At 50.6% G+C, this 26608-nt stretch overlaps 1 protein-coding gene across 8 annotated transcripts in view; it reads right to left on the bottom strand.

The window, feature by feature from the left end:
* The window catches only part of SLC39A11 (solute carrier family 39 member 11), a 590263-nt gene that overhangs the window by 300213 nt on the left and 263442 nt on the right, over positions 1 to 26608 (bottom strand). For 7 of the 8 annotated variants that reach the window (XR_004619757.1, XM_034641028.1, XM_034641031.1 and 4 more), the window contains exon 7: positions 9674 to 9743. Coding sequence is in view for 7 of the 8 variants with exons in the window: in XM_034641028.1 (XP_034496919.1) it covers positions 9674 to 9743 (70 nt within the window). In the remaining variant the exon portion in view is untranslated. Of the gene's footprint in view, positions 1 to 1540; positions 2644 to 9673; positions 9744 to 26608 lie in introns of those variants that run through there. The other variant, XM_034641034.1, reaches the window with a different exon arrangement.

The following is a 26608-nucleotide window of genomic DNA, read 5'->3' on the forward strand; positions in this document are numbered from 1 at the left end:
AAGCGAGTCCAGGGAATTGTGGGGCAAGGGGGAAGCAACTCATGCCCTTGGCATGGGCTGTCCATTACAAAACCATCTACAGAATTCCGGGTAGGCTGTCAAACCCCCCTACTCCCCCCCCCCACCGTCCCGGGTGCAGAGCCGACCATGCACAGCCTGGACCTGGGTCCCATGCACAGAACAGAAAAGGTGGTCCAGGCTCTGTTCCAGGCAAGAGTGCAGGATGGAGGAAAGCAGATGTCACACAATAAAGGCTGAGCAGCCCCAGAGCAAGGGACAGAGACTTGACAGCAAAATCAGCCTGGGAGGGCCAAGGGGAAATCAGGGAAAGGATGCTGGGCACAGGGCCCAAGACAGCCAGCAGAAGCAATGTCAGGACAAGCCATGCACCCCAAGAGACCCCGCGTTCCTGGCCTGGGGCCTCCAGGCCTGTGTGGTCCCGTGTAGACTGTGGAAGCCACTTCCAAACCAATTCTCCTTCTGGGGAGGCAGGCGGCTGGGAGTTCTTGTCCTGGAACCTGGGCTGGGACAGGAATGGGCTGGGCATCTATCTGGAGTGTCTGCAATGGGCAGGCCAAAGACACTGTTACCGTTACTGCTCTTATGACTACTGATGATTATTAGTATCATGGTAATTTGCAGATTAGGAAACTGAGGCACAGAACAAAAATCAACCCGTTCAGGTTGGATAGCCACCAAGTAGCAGAGCCAGGATTCGAACTTGGGTGGTCTAGCTCCAAGATCCATGCTCTTAAATATTCCAAGTGTTCTTTGGTGTGCTGGGCTGGAGAGGGGCGGGTGCTGCACCAGCTCCCCCTACCCCAAATGCCTTCTCACAGGTCTGTCTCAAGGTGCCCTGCACATGAATCAGTCGACAGGCGGCGCTCTATCTCCCTCCCATGAGTGACACCTGCTATCTTCCCAGCCTTGGAAACCAGTGCACAAGTGTCTGGGATTGACTGTGTTGCTGCTCCTTGCCTTCTCTCAGATCACACCCCAAAACCCACATCAGGCAAAGCAAGCACTCCACTCCGTGTGTGTCTGTATCAAGATTTATACCCTGCAATTCAGATGTGAATTAAAAATTAATCTTTTTTCCTATGATATTATTCTGTCCTGGAGCCCCTGTTTCCACACAGTAGCAGAAACAGAATAAGTCAATTAAAAGGAATTTAGCGCCTTCTGGTAACAGGTTATTCTCCAAGAGAAGGTGTTCTTTTTCTGGCTAATGCCAGGAATTCAAGTGTCAAGATCCCTGGTAAGACTTCCCTCTCTCCCCCTGCCTCCTCTCCGGGATAGCTTCTGCACACAGGGGAAGACGATAGGGAAGGAGAATGCAAAGGAAAATATTTGCAAATATACCATCCCGATTTAGAGAAACCGATTTTCTTTTCTTTTTTTTTTTTAAGATTTTATTTATTTATTTGACAGAGAGAGAGACAGCCAGCGAGAGAGGGAACACAAGCAGAGGGAGTGGGAGAGGAAGAAGCAGGCTCCCAGCAGAGGACCTGATGTGGGGCTTGAACCCAGAACGCCGGGATCACACCCTGAGCCAAAGGCAGATGCTTAACAACTGAGCCACCCAGGTGCCCCTAGAGAAACTGATTTTCAACAGAGATTACAACACTGTAAGATTTTTAACAGAGCTCGATACACAGTAGAATAAAGTGGATGGCCAAGAAGACCTTGTTGTATCGTCCAGTGGGGCTCAAACTCACTAATCTGTATGAAAGACATGATTACATTTCAAGTAGTATTGAACAAGGTTTTCATGTTATACGTTGCTCTGAATTTCAATGGAAAGAGAGAGAAAGATGAAGAAAAGCAAATTCCTATCCGGAAGGTAAAAAGGACTTTATTTCTTCCCAAGCAGATGAACTAATTTCTTCGGTGATAAATACATTTTGAACAGAGAGATCCCTCATAAAAGAACTGACTGACAGTGAGAGTCTATGAGAATGACTTTCTTTTAATGCCTTTACTATGCAAAATATGGAAGGTGGCAGTTCAGTGTCTGTCTTCACATACACGGGGGACATTTTTATGTCCCACAAAGCCCAACAGTGCTGGGACCCTGGATACAACCCACCCCTCTTCATGAAACGCCCATGGAAACTGCGGTGTAGGTAGGAAGAGTCGAGGACATGGTCAGATTGCCAGGGGCTTGCTTGCCCGAGTCCCACCTGCTTTACCACAGGAAGGACAGAGTGCCGAAATGAGCACATTTCCTAGTAATCCTTGCAGGCATTTTTCTGTCTCTGTAGCACTGTGTGTGTGGAGGGATGGGTGTGTGGGTAGGCACACACAGCCCCTGGAGATTCACATCAGAGGATGTCCCCATCCTTCAAAGGAAACCATCTTTCAGAAGAGACATGGCTCCCCTCTCTTGTACCAGCAGGAAGGGATGAATGACTGTCACTGGCCTTCCTGGCAAGGTTACTCCAACAGAGCTGACGGTCACCTTAGACGTGATGATGTGCGCCAGGAGAGGTGAGCAGAGGTGTGAACTCTCGCCTTCACTTCGCAGCCCCCAGCCCTTCGGGCTCCTGGCGCTCAAGCCTCCTGGAGCACTGCACCTGCAGACTGCTCTCCAGAGGCTGGGTCCAGAGCCCCCAGGCATTCCAAGGATGGGAGGGGCACTTCCTGAGGTTCCATGGGGACAAGGGGAAAAAATGTCAAAAAAAAAAAAACAACCCCAAAACAAAAACAAAACCTTGTGGCAATCGCTCAGGAATAGCTCTGTGGAGTGAAGGGCTCTGCAGTTGTCCACCAGAACTGCTCAGTCCACGTCTGGCGTGGCCCAAGTGTGTGGCAGGCTTTTAGGCTCATCCTCGTTACGTTCACGACGAATATAATAACTTTTATAGCACTGTTTTTTTTAAAAAGTCATTAGAAAAATAAAGGCGTTACCCCCTAAAACGTCCTAGAGAAAACGCTAACGGATTTTGGGGTGTTCTGCAGTTAGACCCGTTTGCACCACTGTTTTCCTACAGGTGCCAAAGTCAGGTGCAGAGGGGCTTCCTGCTCTTTCCCTGTCGTTCCACATTTCCCCTCCTCTCTGGGGGCGGAGGGGGGCACTCAAAAGCTTTGTCGTTAGGTGGACGCTGGGAAATAAGCTGGCAGGGGAAGAGCCGTCGGTGCTGACATGAATGAACTCTCAGCTGGAATATAAAGACACTATGAAAATGCACACAGGATTTTTATAAACTTGTATATATATGGTACATGGTCTTCAACTTTTGTAGCTACGGCTTCCGCGGAAGACGCCCACTGCTTCAGACATCAGCGTGTCTCCCTGGCCTTCTGCCCCCTCCTTCCGTCAGTTTGTGCATCGCCTAGCGACGATGACGTCAAACCACCGCATGGTGGCGCTATGCGCCCCCCTGCCTGCCTGACTTGCACATTCCCCTGTCTTCAGCGTTGGGGTAAAGTGATCAGTGGGGGAGAGGGCTGGAAAGAAAAATCTCAGAGGCAGCGCTGCCAACACATAACTCTAGAATGCCAGGCAAGGTAGCTTGATGGGTTCAAGAGATGAGCTTGTTGGCAGAAAATAGAATTGAGAGCACAATCTGCTGTTGCAAATACAGAACAGCACAAGAATTCACTCCCAGTTCTGTTGGAGTGATTGAAAGGGGGATGGCGGGGTGTGTGGCGCGGGGAGGGGGAGAGGGTGTGGTTGTGTCACTCTAGGGTGGTTGGGTCAAGGTGTGAAAGTATCTCCTCTCCCAGGCACCTTCCTGTCCCCATGCTGGGGCTCCGCTTCTCAGGCTGAAGACCACTCCCCAGAGAGACTGGACTGGGCTCTGGCTTCCCCTTGGTGGGGAGGGGATGGTGAGGCCCAATTCCATGGGTGAGTGGGGAGGTCAAGACCAGCAGCCCGAGGAAGACAGAGTCTCCTCAGAACTTTCTGGAAGTCAGGGAGCTGGTCCTGCCACAGGGAGGTTTAGGGCCCCCGTAACGGCGGCTGGACCCGTGGAGGTGGTTACAGCAGATGTGAGCAAATGATGATGAAGGAGTTTACGCTTGAGTTCTCCGAGACCCCTCCCCCCCGCAACAGTGACATCTGCTCTTGACCTTCTCTACACTTACTTTGCAAGCGTGTTTTCAAAGCAGGGGGACTAGTTGGACAGACAGAAGCACTAAGTAATAGGTGACTTCCACATACAGACATGCTCATCGACTGGTGACCGTTGACTAATGACCAGAAAAATGTGTCTCCTGCCATTTCTGTTTCTAAACAAATGGCTGCTTAGTTGACCAATGACTGCTTGTCTTAAGTGATCATCAATATACCAACATATATATTGGTTTTTAAGGCGGGGAGAGCATATATCTGACTTACGACTTACTCCTTGATCTGGGAGGCAAACATATACTTAAAATTTTATTTTGATGTCCCCCCCATGCCCCGCAACTTAACGACTTTATCTCAGGTTGGAACGCAGTCTCATCGACCGGGCATCCTTTCCCGAGCACCTGGGTGTGGGTTAGCATTAGCCGGTTGGGGTGCGCGTCCATGCGCACCTTGGGGACGTGGCTTGTGGCTCAGCCGTGGCACACCATGAGTCCGCGGCCAGCCGGCCTCCTCGGCTCTGCACAGCCTGTTGCACCTGCCAGTTGAGGTGTGTTCGAGAACGACATATGCCTCCCAACATGTGTGCTGAGGCAGAGCCTAACTGGGAAGTGCTGTGTGGAGCGAAATGCTTACGCGTACGGAACCTCGCTCTCCCTGCTGGTTGGAATTACACCTGCCACGGAGTCAAGTGAGAGCGGAGGGCATGTTTCCTCCCTGGGGAACACGTTCTTTGGCGGTAATGCCACTTCAGAAAGGAAGACTGTTTAAGCAGCAAACTCCCCAAGGACATAGGGTCTCAGGAATTTCTTTGTGGTGAAACCAGAAGACATTGCTATGGGGCCAGATCAGAAAGAAGAAAGCTGTGTTTCCCTTGAACCACGGGCTGCCCTTTGAGGCCTGAGATTCTTTGTAATTCAGGGAGACACTGACTTTGGGATGAAGAGCGCGAGGCAAGCTATCCAGCGAGGAAGGAAGGTGCATGGAGCTTGGGGAGGGCCTTGGGGAGGGCGCCATAAAGGTGAAGTGACCGTGTCGGAACACTAGGTGGCAGCAGGCATACACAAATCATACACCCGCATCCCTCCCGAGTCCAGGTCAGAATTGAAGCGGGTGCCTTCTTGGGAGTATTTACTTTGTACCTTTCTTTTCTCTCCCGGTGGCTGCGATGCCACGTAGGTGAGAAGAGAAACTCCTGCTTCCAGATGCATTATACACAGGGCACAAGAAAGAGGTCGTACAAAAGTTAGTGGGTGTCAGGGTGTTTGATGGCAGACCTGGACTAAAATTATGGTCTTCCACTAAATTACGGGTCTGCAGACTGTCTGCAAAGGGCCAGATCATAAATATTCTCAGACTTCAGCCTCGAGATTCTATGGCAATTACCCAACTCAACCATCGCAGCACAGAAGGAGCGACAGATGATATGTAAAACAAACGGGTGTTGGCTGTGTTCTAAGAAAATGCCATTTCCAGAACTGGGTGTTGAGTCAGGCCTGGGCCCACGGGCTACAGTTTGCTGACCCCCTGCACAAAATGAACAGCCGCGAGCTTGACCCACATGTACCCCAGGCACATGCCAGGTAACTTCTGTTCCCAAGTCCATGCAAAGGCGTACTGTCTCCCTCTGGGCCCTTCCACTGCGCCACGGGATTACCTGTGTCTCCTTGTTGCCCGAACCTGAATTCTCCCTTCTTCCTTCCATACGACAACCAACTCAGCCGACAGCTACCGTCCGGCGGTTCTGCCTTGAAAACCTCTTCCTCCCACTGGTCCCTCTCCATTCCCGCATGGTCACTGCATCCCTCGTCCTCCTGGGAGCTATGAAGGCGTACCACTGTGGGTGGTCAATACCTATCTGTTTGAGGGCTGAATTCTTCACACTGGTCTGTCTCCCTCTTGCCCCCAAATTATTCCACCACAGCCAGATCACTGTTCAGATCACCTCCTGGATTTTGTCACGTCCCTGCGTCAGAACCCACCCTAACTGCCAACCTCTTGCTCAATGATGGGCTTCTTCAGCCGTCTGGCTTCCCTTCTAGAAAGCACCATGTGAACTCCATCCTTCACTGGCCCTAGAAACACCTTGGGACTGACCTGGTTCACATGTTCACAGCGTTCCCTGCCTCTGTTGTCTCCACCTTTTCAGGCTGCCCGCCCCCACCCTCCTGATGCAGGACCCCACGTTCTATGAAGCGCCCCCGACCTGAGGGAAGAGACACACACGTTGGGTTTGCACCCCTCCCTTGGAGCTCACACTTGGCTGATCATACAGTGCCTCCAGGTTTTACTGCCCACTAACCAACATTTCGGCCATCTTTTCTGTGTTTTTCAGTTATGTCACACTGAGGTCACAGACTGTGGTCTGAACGGTGTTGATTTGGGGGCCCTCTGACCTTCTTTGCAGCCCAGTGCTCTCCTCAATTTTGGGAAACACATGCATGTGTGCTGAAACAGAAGGGAGCTCTTCTAATCGCTAGGTTGGGGCCCAACATCTGTCCGAGAGGTACATGGTGCTAACTTCTCTTCTCTTTTCTCAGTGCTGGAGAGGGGAATCAGAACCCCTCCCCACGACGGCGCTTTTGTCTTTTTTCTTCCCCCTCACAGTTCTGACCATTGTTCTTCTTAACCAGTCTGAGAATACACATTGCTAGGTGCACCCAGATGCAGGGGGATTATAGCTTCTCTTCTTGGGAAGTACTGACCTTTATTCTTTATGTGGCTTTCTGCCTCAAAGTCTGTTTTGTCTGATTCTAAAACAGCCAGACCTGCTTTCTTTTGGTCAGCGTGCACCCTGTATCTCTTCTCATGCCTTTATATTCAACCTTCCCGTGTCATGTGTTAGGCAAGCTGCTTCTCTATCACGCGAAGCTGGAATCTTATCAAGCAAAACCCGTCTCTTTTACCAGACACGTTTAATCATCTGATGACTTCACTTCTGCAGCCCACCCTCCGGCATTATTTGCCTGTCGCTTTCTTTCTCCTTCTCCCTCACTCCCCTTTGACTGCCTGCTGGTCCCCATCCTCCCATGGAAACTCATCTGTACGGTGAGCAAAGGGCCGAGAAAGCTCACAAGCCTGGCCTGGGGGCTGTTGTGCTTTTCCTCCCACTCAAGAGTAAGATCACAGGCATTTGGAAAGGAGGAACTCAAGTCACGAACGAGATATGGATTTCTGGGTGGGGAAAATGGGCTGAAGGGTGGGGTCTGCTTGAGGGACAGCCCTCCCTCCCTGGGTCCACCGCTGCATAACGTGGTGACGTGGTGACGGTGACGGCGCTCTGCCCCCCAGGGCGTGGCTAGGGGTGGGTGCAGTGTGGGGGCGTGAGGAACACCCCCCCCAGCAGCTCATTCAGCAGGGGGTTTTGTGAGGCTGAAAATCCCGAGGCCTGCAGCCACAGCTCATTCCCACTTGGAGGGTCCTGTGCAGGGTTTATATAAATCTAAGAGAGCCTTTGGTCAAAGGGAAGGGAGGAGGGGCTGTATTGGGAAGGTTTTTGTTCCACTTCCTTCAGAAATATTTATCAAGATTAGCAGCAAGTACAGGTGATAGAAGAGAGGGCCATCTGAGTTGACATCTTGATGTCCCAGGAGACATGGCGCCACTGGACTGAAGGCCTGGCCTGTGAGCGCAGGGCTGGGGGACAGGGCTGTCACCTGCAGGCCACAGACTTACTGTAATGTGTGTGGTGCCTGTACCCTGGGAGGAACTGGCCTGTGGATGCTTCCAGGGCCAGCCCCTCAGGGCCGCTGTGCCCCCCTGGCTCCCGCTGACTCTGAAGTTCTCGTGGTCTAAGCAAGGCCAAGATCAACATGGCTACGCAGGGGACACAGAGCCACCGTCCCCTCCCCTCCCCCCCCCCCCCCCATGCTAGAAGAGCAGTCTGCAGGGCATTATGACTCACCATTAGCCCTTGATTTTGGTGACATTTCTCACATTATACAGTCCCCCCCCCCATCTACCTCTCATTTGGTTTTCACAATAGACATCATGTTAACAGATGACGCTGGTGACTTGCGAGCCTGACAGGTGGGAATGAGAAGCTGAGAATGGGGAAAATTTCGACTTGGAACATGCCAGCCCACATGCACGTCTGGGGCTTCAAGGAGCACACATGTCCCCTAACACGCAGCAGTAGAATTGAAAGACAGGCAAAGACTACACCTAACACGCAGGGGCCCCGTGTTGGCCAAGGGAATAGCTAGATGGAGGTGATGGGGCATAAAGAGGCCTCATGCAGTTTCGGCCTCCGGGGAAGCGAGGGGGGGGGGCCAGGAGTAGGGCTCTGGGAGAAGCGAGTTTCTGACAAGCATGGGGGATAGACACAAGGTTGATCACCGAAGGAGGCAGTGCCATGGCCTCAGGGAGAAAAAAAGGTCGATTTTGCATCAATCGGAAGGCAGTTGAAATGAGCTAAATGCGGGGGTCAGAAACCAGCGGCCCCTGGGCCATGTCTGTAACATGAGTTCCATTTGTAAAATAATTGTGTCTTTCAATAGTGCATGTGCTGCCTAGTTGAGATTCACCTCCATCCTCACCATTCCCAGCTATCACCATCCAATGACGCTGTCCATCCGTTTTCTTGCCCCTTAGTCTCCTAAATGCACCTGACTTTGCCAGCCTTGGATGGAAGGCTCCTCCCTGCTCCCCTCCAGCCCGGAGGCGGTAGTATTCATGGTTTTGCAGGCATGGGGGACCGTGTACAGCCCATCTCCATGATGGCTAAAGGATAAGCCCCTTTGTGGCCCCAAGGCTGTAACCTCATCTAGGCCCTGAGTAATGCCAGGGAGGTAGAAGGGAAGAATAATTTATAAGACGTGCTGATTGTCTATGGAAATGAGGAGTCAAGGGTAGCAGTGAGTTTGGTTTGGTCAGCCAGGGGCAATGAGGTGCTGGGGAAGCCTGTTTTGCATGAGGGCAGATGGAGGCAATCGGCTGAGTGTGGGGACCCTGAGAAACATTTAAGCAGAGATGTCTGCAAGGTAGCTGGGCCCGGAGGACTGAGTTCCAGAGAACAATTGAGGCTGAAGACCAAGGTTGGCATCACCAGCAAACAGATGGAAAATAAAGTCTCAGGAATGAAGAAGGTTCCCCAGGGGCACGGCACTAAGTGGGGAGAAAGAGTGCCCCAGTGATGGTTCCTGGGCAACACTGACATTTAAGAAGGGGCCACAGGATGACCCGCAGGAGAATTGGCCGAGGAACAGGACATGAAAGGGGGCAACCAGGGGAATGCAATGTCTGGAAAGAGAAGGGGGGGGGCTTCGAAAGGAGGGAGCCATTGAGAGCATCAGAGCTGGCTTTGTGGTTTTTGTTGTTGTTGTTGTTGTTGTTGTTGTTGGTTTTGGTCCTTAGTCTTTATACATTTAAAGGATTTGGGGGATGCAGGTGACTATATCCATGTTGTGCTTTCTAAGTGGTTATCATTAGACAGCTCATCTGACAAACGGCGTAAACCTCCTTCTTTGATGGAGTCCCTCTCTCAGGTAAGCTTCACCTGCCCTTGCCCCCACGTCCACCACGGGCTGGGGGTGCCCATCCAGGTAATAAGCATTTCCAGAGCACCACAGGGTGCTCTGTAAGCAGCAGGTGCTGGCTTACCTGGCGCTCTCGAAGGTGGCAGACGCCGTCTTTTCTACAGCCCCAAATCCAACGCCGACAGCGAGACCCTCTGAAACAGACATAAAAAACCATGAGGGGCGAGGAGTAACTTTCGAATAAGGTTCATCACCATCACTGAGTCAGGTGAGACTGCATGAGGCTGCCAGGAACAGAAAATCCACATAATAAGAGTTTAAGTGGGGGTTGGCCAACAATGGTCTGGGGGCCAAATCCAGCCCACTGCCTATTTTTGTAGGGCCAGCAAGCTAGGAACGATTTTTACATTTTTAAATAATTGAAAAAAAATCAGAGAAAGAATAGTATTTCATGACACATGAAAATTATATAATTTTAGTGTTCACAATAAAGCTTCACTGGCACACCGCCATGCTTATCAGTTGACAAGTTGTCAATGGCTGGTTTTGCACAACATCAGCAGAGATGAGTAGTTGTGACAGAAACCGTATGGCCCAAAGACCTAAAATATTTACTGTCTGGACCTTTACAGAAAGAGCTTGATGACAGACTTCTGAGCGAAACACACAGGGTTTTATTAGCTCAAGTGACAAGATATGCAAGACTGATGCAGTAGCCCAACGATGTCTTCCCAGATGTTTGAGGAGCCATCTTGAAATGGCAGACTGTTCCAATCTACTCTGAGATGGTGTGGCTATAGTCTAGCTTAAGCTTGGGGATGGACAAGAGGATTCCCCAAGTCCTTTCCACAGGGACTAGTGAGCCCGCCAAGCTTACCAACACCCTGACTTTGATCACATGTGGTGGGTAATGCTACTCTACAAGTGTCTGATGGAGAGGGAAAGATTATGGGAAAAATGGAACTGTCCCAGTGGCGTGGGACAGTTATCGGACCCATAACGTTAAAATACTTTCTGATATCTGTGGGAGAGTCTGAAGAACCCTCTGAATCCAGAGTTCAGGAAAGAGGACTACCAGTAGGGGTCAGAATCGAGACCAAGGGCTTGTGGGGCCAGGAGGAACTTGGTGTTATAAAGAGGGAAGAGGGAAAAATCTACTGAGTGAGAAGGGCTTGTCTTCTTTTGGGATTCACTGTCTCTTTGAAAAGCCTCGTTTTGTCCTTTGTGTCCTGTTTAGTTGGGGTGGGCCAAGGATGCTGGGCTTGCAGCGATGACTCTAGAAGGCATCTGGAGACAAAAGGACTGCTCAGACTTGTCCTGAGTTAAGGCCTAAGAGCTCACGTATAATCCAGTGTCTCAACAAGAGACCACAATGGGTTTTGGAGCCCAAAGACCCTACTAAGGCACAAAGGGCTCTTCGTTTGCCTCACCTTACCCTACTGTGCTCCAGTCTCCCATGGGGACCTTAGCAGGTGGCTATCGCCACTGGAGGCTGCTGGTTTGGGATTCTGATGCTCCGTCAAATATCTTCCCATATTTCACATAATGACCAATGACGGGATACAGAATCCTAGGACTTTGGAGGTGGAAGAAACCCCACAGATCATGTGGCATGACTCTTGGGCCACTGTCAGACTCAGAATTTAGGGGTTTGGGAGGGTCTCTTTCCCAAGTGACCGGCCAAGTCAACCCTGCCAGAGGAACCAGACGTCTCCAAATGGAGCTTTTAAAAATGGATTTATTTTTGTTTAATTTTTAAGGCTCCTGATGTAAGTTCTTCACAAGGGCTGAGGCTTCATTCAGCAAGTCTTTCCTCTGAGATGACTCTGGTGCTACATTAGGCCTTCCACTCAAGGTCCGAGTGTCTTTGCAGAAACAGGGGGCCAGTGGCCACGTGTGGGCCAGACACTGGGCTGGAAGCATGAAGTAAAGGTGGGAATCGTCACCTCTGCTCCCACATTGGAAAGGAAAGGTGAGGGGGAGCTGGTCTGAGGTCCAGGTTCTTCGTTCTCCCCGGCCGTGCGTTCCTTTCTGTCTCCTTCAGGAATGTCCTCTGAGGGTGGACAGGAGGCCACAACTCCAGGGAGGGCTTCAGATGCATGTTTACCATTCCCAGATTTGCCTGAGGCCTCTGACAAGATTCCAAAAGAAGGAGTGTCCCAGGTGAGGCCTGGATATTGGCGAGAGCTGGATTTCAGGGTGGGTTGTGAGGGGTACGTCTGGGGGTTCCAGGCATCCTTTCCAGCAGGATGGAGGAAGCCTCTTCTATGCATCTTCTGAATCTCAGCAAGTTGAGGGACATCTGAGATGCCTCCATCTGGCCGGTTCTCCTCCCATCAGAGAGTCCAGTGTTTACAAACCTGCTATTCTCAACTTTGTTTTGTGCCAACACAGCCGAGACCTCAACCCACTCTGAGAGGTAACTGTGGGTCTCCAAGGCAAAGAGCTTCACCAGGGACCCCTGGCCCACCGGGGAGAGCTGTCAAAATCACCAGGGACCCCTGGCCCACCGGGGAGAGCTGTCAAAAGCCAGGGAGAGACTAGGGGGACTAGATATACCAGAGGGCATATCTCTTCCTTTGAAAAAAAATTTCCTTTTCTAAACTATAAACAACAGTTGGTCTGCTCTTTTGTTAAAGATTTTGCTCTAATTAGTCATTTTAATGTAAATGATAGTGCAGCCCAGAGCCACAGGACCTATATTAATTAGCAAACTAAGGCCTTCTTGGTATTTGGCCAAAGTCCCAACATACTGACTTTACATAAATGCCCTCAGTAGCTCTGGGAGGTTGGGCAGGGGAGTACCCAGTTAAGGGAGGAGAAAAAGCATCTGCTCAAAGGGACACAAGCCTGGAGAAGCAGAGCCAGGACTTGAATCTCAGTAAGCCACTCTCCCCTGCCACCTCCCCCCCATTTGCCGACCTGCGCTTGTGGCTTTCTCCCAGGGGCGGGTTGCAAGAGCTGGCCTCAGAATCCGTACCTCAAAGAGGTTTGGAGCCAAGTGAATGCATCGTCCCTCTGCCCCCACCCTGTACCTGGGCCAACGGTGAGGGAACCTTCCATGATGAATTGTAAAATGAGACCTTCCATGATGAATTGTAAAATGAGACTGTCCCTCCTCTCGGCTCTGCCCTAGGGGAGGCAACACAGCCCCCAGCCCCCAAAGCACAGACTGCCATGGAGGGGGCCAAAGCAGTTTGCCCTCCAGGGGAAGGAGAGGCAATGGGGAAGGGGACGCAGTGGCTGCCTTGTCTGGAGGCAGAATAATACCTGGGAGAGAAACTAATGAGAGACCGAGACAGATTACCCACGTGCAAAGAACATAAATACGAGAATTAAGGCAGCAACTTCAGATCAACAGACGGGTGGAAAAGGAGCAGAGGAAAAAATTGCCGACTGGAGCTCACACCCCAGGTGTTCCACCAAAGTGCAAATTAGGAAGGTAATTAAGACAAGAAACCAAAGTGACTGGAATATTATCAGTAAGCCATTGCCTCTTTTCACAGCTACTGCTATTAACTTGGGTGCAAAGACAGAGAAGATAAACGCCAGGCCCGTAGATGGGCGTCTGGTGGAGGCAGGGTGAGACAGAGTCCCCAGGACCCGCCGCAGAACAGGCTCTTAAGCCCAGCCCGCCCCCTCCACTCTTCTGCGGGGATGGGGCGGCTAGGGTGTCTGCTTCTGTGGCTCCCCGCCCCCCTGAATCTCCATCTCTCCTTGTCACCCACTGGGGAAGAGAACAACGAGATGATGGCTCAAGTCCTGGTATATTGTTCAAAGTTCTTAGAATCATGAAAGGATAATGAGGCTTTGCGGACAGGATGTTGTGCTCAGAGCGGCGTTCTCGCTGTTGACGTCGTGGTGTTGTTGTCAGAGGCTGGCTTGCGCATCGCCAGACGCTGAGCGCCATCCCTGGCCTCTGCCCACTGGATGCTGGCAACACCCCTTCCCCGCGAGCCGTGCTAATCAAAAATGTCTCCAGGCTCTGCCTTACATCCCCCGGGGAATAATCATACCCATTTGAGAACCACTGGCCTCCCATCAAGAAGTACTTCTCATCAGTTTCAAACTATTCTAGAACACTCCAAGTGTTTAAGTAGGTGGTAGGAAAGTGAACAGTTAAAAACGAGTGTCTTGGTCCGTTTGGGCTGCCATCCCAAAATACCATAAACGGGGCAGCGGATAGGTCACACGTATCTATTTCTCATGGTTCTGAAGGCTGGGAAGCACGAGACCAGGATGCTGGCAGACGGGGCCTCTGGTGAGAGCGTGCTTCCTGGTTCACAGACATGTCCTCACACGGTCAAAGGGACAGGGACCTGTCTTCAGCCTCTGCAGTAAGACACTCATCCCTGAGCTCCACCCTCGTGACCTAAGCACCTCCTGATACCATCACATTGGGGTTTAGGAATTCCATGTATGAATTTGGGGGGGATACAAACATTCAGACCACAGCAGCCAATATTTCCTTTTTCCATCGAGGGCTAGCCATTTCTTTGCTTTTAAGGTCACGGCGGGGATGGCGGGGGAAGATCCCCGGTCTTCTGCAGGAGACCTTGCCAGCCTCCAAAAAGTGACATCTGTGACACTTCAGCGCTGCCTGACATTCAGGGCTGTCAGGTCTCAGGGGGATGAGAGGGAACGCCAGGACAGGGTACAGAGAAATGCGGTGTCTGGTTCCACAGAGCTGCCGTGGGGACACCCTTCCTCTCCCTGCCTGGTTGTGCCACGTTCTGCACATGGGCACGGCTGTCACGGGGTCTCAGCGAGAGAGACGCTGCTGAAACACAACCCGGGTGTCCGGGGAGCTCAGGCCAGGGCTGAAGACAGCGGGGGGCTCATTTCCCTGCCCTGGGCTCTGCGACTGTCCCACCGCAGCTCCTAATCACATGCCTCTTGGGTGGCTTTCGTGGTGGGGGCTGCTACCGGGCTCACCGTGAACTGAAATCTCAGTGTGTTCACTGACGCGCTGCCGGGAAGCCACAGTTCTCCATCTGGCCTCCGTGCGGGGCCGCGGGGTCTCCCGGGTACGCGCCCCTCAGCACTCCAGCTGGGTCGCTGGTAGAAGCGTTCGTGCCATCAGTTCTAGATGGCACAGCCATCTAGAGAAGGTAGCACAATGGCCAGCAGGAAATGAGGGGTGCGGTGATGACTTTTTCTCCTTGACTTACAAAGTATGAAAAGTAAGACAGGGGCTCACATCCTGTGAGGGCTTAATATTAAACACGGCTGCAGGGGCGCCCAGTTGGCCCAGTCAGTGGCACGTGCTGACTCCTGCTCTCAGGGTTGTGAGTTCGAGTCCCATGTTGGTATAGAGATTACTTAAAAATAAAATCTTAAAAAACCAACCAACAGACAAACAACATAGCTGCCACCACCACCACCACCACCAATCCAAAAGGTGGAGCAATGAAGTGAAATAGGATGACTTACTTGTTCTCACCTTCGCCGAGGACAGAACAAGAGGAAGATGCCTCTCAAATTGCCGCCGGAGGGATACGGGCAAGGGGGAGAAACTACCTTGAGGGAGGAAGGTTTTGAAACGTCTGCCTCATTGAAGGGACATTGAGAACATCCCTCCCCAGGAGAAGAGGGGTGTTTGCAGCTGCTGAGCTGCTCCCCAGGCTGGGATGACCGAGGATGCTGAGAGCAGGCTGGGCTGAAAGGAATGGGGAGGTTGGTCTCGTCAAGATGACCCTTCTGGCCAGATGAGGCTTCAATATTAAATATGGGCTCAGTCCTAGGAGGGAGGCTGAGCAGCCACTTAGCACGTTCATGAGCTACTTACTGAGAGATAGACAGGGGCACCTGGGTGGCTCAGTCAGTTAAGCGTCCGACTCTTGGTTTCAGCTCAGGTTGTGATCTCAGGGTCCTGGGATCGAGCCCTGTGTCAGGGTCTGCGCTCAGTGGGGAGTCTGCTTGATGATTCTCTCTCTCCCTTTGCCCCTCTCCCTGCTTACGTGTGCTCTCTCTCTCTCTCTCTCAAAAATAAATAAATCTTTAAGCAAATATAGAGATATAACCATCTGGAGCATCTGTGGCTGGAGGGGACCATGTGGGCAATGGGGGCCGTGAGGAAGGGGGCGTGCCCACCCCCAGTGCCATCAGGAGCCTCCAGGGGTGCTGGGCGACCTCAGTTCTGATTCCTCCCCGCTCTTGCCCATTTGGGCACTGTCGCTGGGCTGGGAGAGAGGCAGTGTCCATCATACTACAGGAGGGGTTTCCTGGCCATAAGGGCCTGCTTTCGGCTGTCAGGAGGGCTGACCCATCTGGCGCATACACACCTGCTATCTTTATTTCTACACTGAACCCTCAGCTTGGCTGAGCCTTCTGGGGAGACTGGCCCACAATATGCGGATTCCCCCAGTTGGCCCGTCTTTGGCCACAGCCAGATTTCCAGTAGGAAGGAAAACCAGGAAGGTGGGATCTCTCGTCATAGTACACGTTTATTAAACACAATGTTGGTACAACTAGCTAGGTATTGCCATGGAATCCCTGTGGAGTCTGGCAATCCCCTATGAAGGATAAAAATGATCTACTTAGATTTTTTTCTGAGGAAGATACACTTTCTAATATGGAGTACTAACCCTGCTACCTGTATTGGGTAAAGTCAAGTGTTGGGAAAGACGAGAAACACAGGTGTTCCAGAAGAGCTACATTTAACTCACATTCCTATCAATGTCAATAGTCATGTCTTAAGAGTTTATTAAGAGATCTTGATAATTGAAGATACTCCAACATGGATCACCCTCTAATTAAAATAAGCACTCTGTAATTAATGTTTGCAAGTGTGCTCTTTTGGCATAATCTACTGTCTCCAGTGAAGGATCCAAAGAAATTGCTGTCCTATGACCCCTGCCACCTCCCACCCCAGCAGACGGCAGAGAAAGAGGCGTCTCCTCATTGGTAGGAATGAGGACAGACAACACAGCCACATCTTTAAACAGCAAGTGAAGGCATCTTGTTTAATACCCACATCCAAGAATCAATTTCAATTTGCTTCAGTTTTCAGCGACTAGACAAAGATCAGATCCTCGTGCTCCCGTGGAGAAAAAGGGAGGGAATGCCTTTGCTGCTGGTACAGATAATACTGAGCTATTCCACCCACAAGCCCTGCTTCATGCCCAGACTCAGGCTTCTAGCCAGCTCCCTTTACCGTGCACCCCTGTGGCCACATCAGACATTGCCCTCCAGCCAGCGGATTAACTTGCAGGCCCAGGGCCATGTCAGGTGTGGTAGAGGGGTCAGACCAGGTGCGGTAGGGGGTCAGAGCAGGTGCGGTAGGGGGTCAGACCAGGTGCAGTCGAGGGGCCAGAGAGTACTGTGGTCTCTGCTCTCAGCCTCTGCCCAACCACCTGGTTCCTGAGCTTCCTCTCCCCACTTCCAAAGGTTCTGGCATGCAGGGAAGCATCTGGTTGCTCCGATCTGACAAATTCACACTATTTAAGTGCATAAAGTTCTGTTCTGTAATTTACCCACGAATCCTTTTGGGGGTTTGGGAAGCTCTGAAAACCTGCGAAGCCCTACAGCCACAATAGACGCGGCACGATGGATACTAGGCAGTCAAGAGCGTGGCTGGCGTTGAACGGTTTTCCAGCATTTCCTGGATGAGCACATCCCGCACAAGCACACCCTCCGATGAGCAGGCTTATCTGAAGCCGGGGCTGCAGTTCAGCTAAGTGCTGCCCGACAACCCCAGTCACTGAGGAGGCCCCCAGCACCACGCTGCACTCCCTTCCCCCGTCTCCCAGTTTGGGAAAACTACCCACAGGTGGGACAGAGTTGCAGGAGAGAGAGGGGAAAGCATGGCCCAAGCCACCCCAGGGCACCGGCCTTGTCTCAAAGGTCCACAAACCCCTGGAAGGAAGTCATAGCAGGAACTCAGCCTGAGAACCCGCCTCCCCAGAAGTGTCTGCAGCAGACAGCACGCACACATATACACACAGCTAACAGCCCAGCGTCTCGCGGCTTCTCCCCAAAAAAGACTGGGGAATCCTGGGGTCAGGAAAAGCCAAGGGAGCAGGGAGCCGGCTGTTCCCCCGCAGCATGCTGCGGTCACCCCTCCTGACTCCCTGGGATTTACCTGCCCCGAGGATCTCGCCGCCCTAGGGAGGCAGGCAGTAGCTGACCCCTGCTAGCTCTCCCTGGGTTCTGCAGGAAGAGTCACTGCAGCCTCGGTCCCCGCAGGGCGGAGCTGCCTTGCTAAAGGGACAGGCAGCCTGGGGCCGCCTCCCTCGGAAGCACGGTTATGCGCTGGTGCACCTGCGTGCGCTCCGTCCTGCAGGCCGTGCGCGTGGGGTATGGCGAGCTCTCGGATGTGCTTGAATGCGGGACCCTTGGAGGTGTAAGGGGGGCTGACTCCTGGTTTCGTAACTCACATGGACTGGAGGGCCTAAAGAAATTGGGAGGGAAGAACTTTCTTAACCCCCTCGAAGGACTTATGAACGAAATGAGACCCTGGCAGCTCTTTCAGGAAGATGAATAACTAAAGCAGAGGTTCGTTTATCACTCCCCACACCTGACTCCCAGCACAGTAGTTCTAAAAGCCAGGCAAGGAGTGATGTTCGGACCACACTGCTGTGCTTTGCTCTGCCGATGGCAGGGTGTGTAATACAATGCCGGTATGAAGGCAGGGGCGGTATTTTTCTTAAAGGGAGCAGAAGCATTTCACAAGAATGTTAACAGAGGAGGAAAGTAACTGCCTGCCTTCTCCACCCCAGTTCTGCCTATCGCCATGTGCCCAAGGGTGGCTTGCGGGCTCCTCAGGGTGGGCCCCAGGCGGTCACGGCCATTATATGTGAACCCATCCTCCTGGCCAGGGCTGACCGGGCACTTGGTCAAGTGGGCCCAATCAGGGCTGGGATTTTTCTGCAGAGCAGGGGAAGAAGAGGGCCAGGCAGACGCAGGACAGAAAGGTCAAGAGCTGTCATTATCCTTACTTTGTGTCTCGTAGAAGCAGCTGGTCTACAGAAGGAGCCGGTGTAGCCCGCATGTGAAGAGAAGCAGTGACAGATAAAGCAAACTGGACTCTGGAAGTGTCTGTGTCTTTTTTCATTTCTCCCTGAGGCCTGGAGCCTAGCTGCACCTCTGTCCTTTCTGGGGGTATGTAAGATACATCAACATCCTTTCAATACCCCACTATATTCCTAAAACTGGTTGAGCTCTCGCGCTGCAACTTGCAACCAAAAGACTCAATAATTTGGCCAAAGCCTGCCCCAGGTACTCTATGTTGATTATCTAAATTGGTCTAATTTAACCCTAATTCAAGTGCAAAATTGATATTGTCATTATATCTTTCAGAGAGGTAAACCAGGGTTCAGAGTGGTCAAGCAACACACCCAAAGTCACACAGCCCTTAAGAAGTTCAGCCTACGCGCTCCTTCTTTTTCATAGCGGGCCACATTGACTCCTTTGTTTAGTTGACCATCATGCCTCCTCTCCTAATGCTTAGCACTCAAAGGACTGAGAATGGTGGTAATGCCAACAAGAGCACCCTTGGGGGCACCATATTTAATTTGGTCTTTTCAACAATCCGATGAGATGGGTACTGCTCTTTGTCCTTTTAGAGACGTGGGAACTGGTATCTCTAGCCCAGGCTCCACGTTCTCCCCGTTGTCCATCCTGCCTTCCATGACTCCCGGTGGAACTCTCCTTAGCACTATCACTACCTCGGCTGCTACCATCTCTGTATATTCCAGCATCCTTTTACTTTTCCTAAGACTCAAATGTTTCATTTTATATTCTTACTTTGAACCTAAAAAATGGTTATTTTAAGTTACGCTACTCACTACTTTGTAACCAAAGCAATATGCCTACACATGGAAGAAAACATCATGTTCAGCAAAGTCTAAAGTAATAAATTTCCCCATGTCCGCTCCCCATCCCTGGTTCCATGACTAAGAGGCAACGTCCCTTTTTAAGTTCTAGCTTTTCCTTCTCCAGTGGGTACCACTGTAACTTTACATAAGTTTGACTACTAATACATTTGTTTCTTTAATGTATCACAATCTTGATTTAGTCCGCTGACAGCACTGCTGCTGCCTACTCCGTTGAGCCTTGGCAAAGTAGAATTCAGTGTGCTTTCTTCCCACCTCTGCTCTCTTCCCGCCTCTACTCTGTGAAAGCTACCCCATTTGGTACTTGTTCTGCAGGCCTATCTCACCTAAGGTGTATTCCCAGGTCAGTTCAAAAAATGTCACAACAACTAAAAATGGAGTTTATGCTAGTGGGGGGCTAACAAACATTCTTTACAAGTCAGGTTGCCCTCGGAAGAGAAGNTCTAACGGTGTATTCCCAGGTCAGTTCAAAAAATGTCACAACAAATAAAAATGGAGTTTATGCTAGTGGGGGGCTAACAAACATTCTTTACAAGTCAGGTTGCCCTCGGAAGAGAAGGAAAGATACTACTGAGGCTTTAAACTCTTCCCATCTGAAGAAAATGGTCCCAGGAATCAAGGCCCTCTGGGTTCTTTCTTGATTCTTTCTGGTGTTCTTCTTATCTTCTGGATATTAATTAGAAACCTTCTCTTTCCCTTTCTTCCTTTCTTTCTCTCTTTCTTTCTTAAATCATTTCTCCTCTGCCCCTCCCCCAACTCACACTAGCTCACTCTTAAATAAAATCTTCAAAAAAAAAAAAAAAAAAGAGAAATCACATAGTTTTTGTGATGCCACCTTTCTCAGATGTCACGTGCTCCTTCTTTGTTTCGTTAGGGGGCCTCCTTGAGCCCGTGAGATGAATGGTGATAAATTTCTGAGTCCTTGCATGTATAAAAATAATTTTGGTTTCCTCTGCTCGGCCTGATAGACAACTCTAGGTCCCAAATGACCTCTCCTCAACATCTCGAGGGCATTGTTCCATTGTCTTCCAGTATCGAGTGCTGTTGCTGGGAAGTCTGATGTTAATTTAATTCTCAGTTCCTGGTAGTTAAACTGCTTTTTCTCTCTTAAATGTTTTCTTTTTTTTTTTTTCTTTCTTCTTTCCTTTTTTTTTTTTTTTTTTTTTTTTTTTTTTTTAAAATCCCACCAANTTTTTGAGTTTTAAAATCTCACCAAGATCTGTCTGACAGGGAGGTCTTTATTCATTCATACTCAGCTTTAGGTGGGCCCTCTAAATCTGCAAGGTTGTGCACTCTCTTTATCTTAAATATTTCTCAGCATCTCTACTCAGATTTTACATCTTGGACTTCGTGTCTGTGAACTGGAGGATTGCTTCCTATTTAACATCCCCCTGATGACCAGCTTGGCCCTTCATCCAGAATGTTCTTATCAGTCTATCCATTTAACTTAAAAAAAAAAAAAAAAAAAAAAAACTTTGGGGCATTCCCACACAGGGATGCAGTGATGGTGTAAGCAGATATGATTCACACCCACAGGGGTCCAACAATGGTGTGAGCAGGTGTGAGCTCACACCCACAGGGATTCAGCAATGCTGTGAGCAGGTATGAGCTCACGCCTACAGGGGTCCAACCAGGGTGTGAGCAGGTGTGACTCACACCTATAGGAGTGCAGGGATGGTATGAGTGACAGGGAGCCTGTGTAGATGTGTGTGCACACGCAGACAAATTCACACACATGCATTAATGGGAATAGACTGGAGAGATGGCTTCAATGCATGGAAACAAAAACGTGCATCAGTTGCTGAATGCTAAGACCCGGCCCCCTTGCACAAAGCTCACCCTGTATCCACACAATACCCTGATGGGAGGCAGACTCAGTGCTGGTCTCTCGGGTTGGGAAAACCAAGCTTGGGACCGCACGCAAACAGTAGCCTTGAGGGAGGAGAAAGATCTGGGGCGGGTGGGGGGGGCAGAAGGTAGGGGAACTGGTTTCAAGTAGCTGCTGGGGTCACAGATGAGAAATGAGAAAGGTCGGGGGAATCTGTCTGAAAATAAGTTCAAGGAAATCTTTGCAAGTAACATGTTAATAGAGTCGTATGAAAGTCAGATCACAAAGGGGTGAAGGATGAGGAAGCAGGGACATGGACTGGGGACTCTGTGCCAGAGAAGCAAGAAGGAAGCTTAGCTTGAGTTGCTCAGGATGAAGCAATGGAGTCTTTAAAATGAGCACGTGCAAGCAGGAACGGCCCGTGAGCAGGGGAGCTGGGAGAACGGCCCCGGGTCTCCTGGCACACCAGCACCGGGTCGGTGACAGCGGCTGCGCGACGTACTGCCCAGCAGAGCCACAGTAGAGATGATCTCATAAATCACGGTGAAAACATTTGGCCCATTTAAGGTCCAGTGTAAATGTCAAAAACTAATAAAATATGTAACTCAGCTAGCAAGGTGCTCAAAGCCTGGGGCCTTCTTTTAATTAATGTCAGATTTGATCCAAGACACTCCCGAGAGAGATCTGCAGGCACTAGGAGAACCCCCCTGACCAGCTTCATCACGAGGCCCCACACGCAGGCTGTCCTCCTCAGTCACGCCGCGGAGGATCTGCTCTTGTGCCTGGCGTGTGAAACCCTGGGTTTTGTTTTTTTTTTTAAAAAGATTTTATTTATTTGACAGAGATAGACAGCCAGCGAGAGAGGGAACACAAGCAGGGGGAGTGGGAGAGGAAGAAGCAGGCTCCCAGAGGAGGAGCCTGATGTGGGACTCGATTCCGGAACGCCAGGATCACGCCCTGAGCCGCCTAACGACTGCGCTACCCTGGCGTCCCGAAACCCTGGGTTTTTTATGAGGGAGATCCAAAACAGATGTGGGCGCTCCCCGAGCAGCAGGGAGCTGAGAGTTAGCTGACGGCAGACGGTGGCCAAAGACGCTGTTAGTGATCTTCCGCCAAAAGAATAAAAGATAGATTATTAAAAATCTGGTTCACAAATCTCCAAAACAAACAAACAGGAATGTCAAGCCAGAGGAACAAGCATGGATGCATGAACAATTCGTGTCACGCGAAGTACAAAACTCTCAGATGGAAATGTAACTGGGAGAGGAGGGGAATGCAAAGGATAAAAATATACCGTGCATTTGGATGTCATCATCGCTCTTGGCTCTCACAATACTATACGAACAAGATAAAATAATGCATCACGGTGCGGGTAACTGCGTTCACGACTGGCCAACAGACTATACTCAGTATGTGTCAGTTCACGAATTCGTGCAGCCCTGCAGGGAGAGCTAAGCCACACGGCTCGGCTGTTGCTACTGTCCATCCAGTGTGAACATCAATGGCTTCGGTGGGGACGCTGAGAACGCTGTACCCTCAACAGACACGCGATACAGAAATTGTGAAGGGTGGACAACGAGTGAAAACATTTAGCTCAGATATGGCATCGAAGAGAGGCAAGTGTAACATCGCAAACTTAGGTATAAAAGACGCTGTTAGTGATCTTCCGCCAAAAGAATAAAAGATAGATTATTAAAAATCTGGTTCACAAATCTCCAAAACAAACAAACAGGAATGTCAAGCCAGAGGAACAAGCATGGATGCATGAACAATTCGTGTCACGCGAAGTACAAAACTCTCAGATGGAAATGTAACTGGGAGAGGAGGGGAATGCAAAGGATAAAAATATACCGTGCATTTGGATGTCATCATCGCTCTTGGCTCTCACAATACTATACGAACAAGATAAAATAATGCATCACGGTGCGGGTAACTGCGTTCACGACTGGCCAACAGACTATACTCAGTATGTGTCAGTTCACGAATTCGTGCAGCCCTGCAGGGAGAGCTAAGCCACACGGCTCGGCTGTTGCTACTGTCCATCCAGTGTGAACATCAATGGCTTCGGTGGGGACGCTGAGAACGCTGTACCCTCAACAGACACGCGATACAGAAATTGTGAAGGGTGGACAACGAGTGAAAACATTTAGCTCAGATATGGCATCGAAGAGAGGCAAGTGTAACATCGCAAACTTAGGTATAAAGAAAAAAAAAAAAAGAACGGGCCAAGAGAAGACCGAGGTGGCCAGCTCTTGGCTCCGGACACGGAGGTGCCCCCTGGTGATCAGAATTATCTGTACAGATCCACGTGCCCTGGGAATCGGGGCTTTCCATACCAGAAATGTGTTGGCAGAGGCAGAAAACAGAACCTCAGGGGCGTCACATTTGATATTGCAACAGAAAGTTCAGGTCTCCCCCAACCCTACACCTGTATTACTCTGAAACTTCCCATGGCAGCTGAAGTAGGGGGAAGGCCACAGGCCCCTTCTCCGCAGGCTGTGTTAGATACGCAGGGGAGTCAGTTTGGTCAGCAAGGACATTCACGGGCTTAAAATGCCAAATGCCTTTAGGTGGCACGTGTCCTCTCTGGTCTTTGAATGAGCCACCACTCCCTAAACACTTACGTCTGGGCCAGTCTCGGATTTATTTACCTGCCCGACATTGACGGGCTTTTCCTTCTGCAACGTTGCTTTGGATGGGCCTTTAAGGTTATGTCCAGTAGGGGGCCTATTTTCAAATCAGCTGGCTCTGCCTACAATTCTAGTCCGCTGTCTGGCTCACCTACAATCCACAGAGAATGAGTGGTCTAGGATAGCATTTCCCCAAGTGAATTCTGAGGGGGTGCAAGGTCTGGTGCATGTTTACAAACATTTCATGGAAGTGCCTGTCAAATATATTTGACCCTAAATACATATCCACCCATATATATGTATATATACCACATATATGCACACATACGTTCATGTACAGCGATGTATACATATACATACGTGTGTAGGTGTGTATGTCCATATGCATATATCTCTGTGTGTGCACACATATGTATTTATGCATGTAAATGTGTGGGTATGGAAGCAGACGTCTAATTGGTATGCACGTTTTGTGAATCTCCCACAGAAGTACGGAGGATGCAACTGTCCAAATGTCTTTGGTCATGGAATCCTTTTCTGCTCTTTTCTTCGCAGATCCCAGGATAGATGGATTTTGTGGGGTCTATTTTAGCATATGCCACTTACGAAAACAATCTCCATTCTGTGCAGAGTGTGTCAAATGAAGGTGTCTGAGCCGGTCGCTTCCTCCTGTTTGTCAAGTCGAGCCCTGGGCTGTAAGCCAGACACCCAGCTTCGGTTCCCACATAGGACACGGGGCTGTCCTGCGGCCGTTCAGTGGCTCCATCTCTAAGCCCAGCCACCTATCGCCCACGCACCAGCCTCTCAGTAGTGCTGAGTGTGAAAATGGGGCTGATTGGCATAAACGTGGCCCCCTGTTGGAAACAATTTTTAAAATGCCTTGAGATGTCAGTGGGGTTGACGGGATCACTGCATGGGGCAGCCTTTCATTTCGACTGAGATGGGATATTCATGAGCCAGGAAGCCAGCAACACAGCCCCCGCCCCACGGCCACGCCAGAACTGGCTCTGCAGGCAACTCCAATCAGTGATCTCCCTCTGCGGCTGTCAACTCACGCCACCCCCCGTGCCACGGGGTGTCTTCACAATCTCCCCCCGACCTCTCCACCAGCAAAACCCCCAGGATATAATCTTCTGGCAACTGTTCAACTTACTTGACTATTCCTTCTGCCTGAATCTCCTACAACGGCTACAACGGCCCCTTTGTCACACAGCTGTCCTATCAATGCCGTCGCGTCATCTGTTCCCCAGTACTCACTCCTGACCTAGTCTATGACACAATACAAACTGTAGTGTGCACGCCTCAGGTATAGTCAACCAAGTGCAGCAAAATAAAACGCATTAACCGAGCTCTACTCCAGGCCTCCCAACTTTTCTGCTAAAGAGCTGGAACACCATGCCGAACCTCAGGTCATGAGAGGGGACGGTGATGTCTGTTGAGCACTATTTTTAAGTCACTTTATTTCGCATTTTCAGACATAATCCTTCCAATGACCATGGGGTGGAGATACATATGATCAATGTCTGCATTTTAAAGACCAGAAAGCAGAGAGGGTAAGTAACTTACTCCCGGTCATGGAAAACTTTCCACTCATGTCTGTGCAGCCCCAACCATCTGCTCATCTCCATTTGTCTAACCTCCAAGTGTGGGTTTGGTCCAGAATTAGCAGCCATCGCCATTCATCCCCAGGGAAAAGGAATTCTGTGTGCTGGCTGACTGCAAGGTCCTTACAAGCACAGTGCTGTGCTCAGATCACAGGCACTGAAGGGCAAGGACAGAGCAAGGGGAAGACAACACCCCGCTATTTCCACAATGAGAGGGGAGAGTACAGGGAATTTGCTGTGAATCAAGGACCAGAGCTCCATTCTGGGGCAAATTATGGGTAGATTTGGATGGCAGATGTAAAGCCAGACTTGGGAGAGTCTGGCATATTCCAGAGATAACAAGTTGGCAAAGCCTGGCCTTCTGATTAGGACCCCAGGATCTATGGAGGTGCTGTTGCCAGGATTCCCCCAAAGGAGTAGGTGTGCACTGCCATGACCTTGTTCCTTCAGACCCACTGTCTCCTTCCCACTATCTGTATGCAAACCCAACCCCCTTCATCCACGACAGACAGAAAACCAGAATGCCCAGGAACCTCCGGCCTTGCTCGTGTCCCACTGGTGATCCCTCATGCCCATTACTGCTCACTGTGGTTCTTCTGACTTTTAGGGTCCAGCTAGACTGCTGGCTTGGCTGGGATGAGGAAACAAGCCTTGACTCTAGCTGAGACGCTTTTGGTCTTTCTAGGAGTTCTTTCCATAGGCTGTGGCTTTCAGTGGGCTGCCGTGGGGTGGAGGTGGGGACAGTCAGACCCGGATCTCCAGGGAGAGAATTCTCTAAGACCCATCCCATCCACAACCTTAAAGGCACAGCAGAGTCTCCTGGGACAGGAGTCTAGGGTTGTGCACTGTGAAAAGGCTTTTGACGGGATTTAGATTCTCTTCCATGAACCCTGCCCTTCCGTCTCTTTCCTTATCTCTGAAGGAAAACCGACGTCCTAGATGCACGTTTTCCAAACCGCATTCTATGCAACACCAGGTACAATTTAAAAAGATCTAGGGGCGCCTGGGTGGCACAGCGGTTAAGCGTCTGCCTTCAGCTCAGAGTGATCCCGGCGTTATGGGATCGAGCCCCACATCAGGCTCCTCCGCTATGAGCCTGCTTCTTCCTCTCCCACTCCCCCTGCTTGTGTTCCCTCTCTCGCTGGCTGTCTCTATCTCTGT

Source organism: Ailuropoda melanoleuca, chromosome 13, assembly GCF_002007445.2.
Source record: "Ailuropoda melanoleuca isolate Jingjing chromosome 13, ASM200744v2, whole genome shotgun sequence".
Classification (NCBI taxonomy): domain Eukaryota; kingdom Metazoa; phylum Chordata; class Mammalia; order Carnivora; family Ursidae; genus Ailuropoda; species Ailuropoda melanoleuca.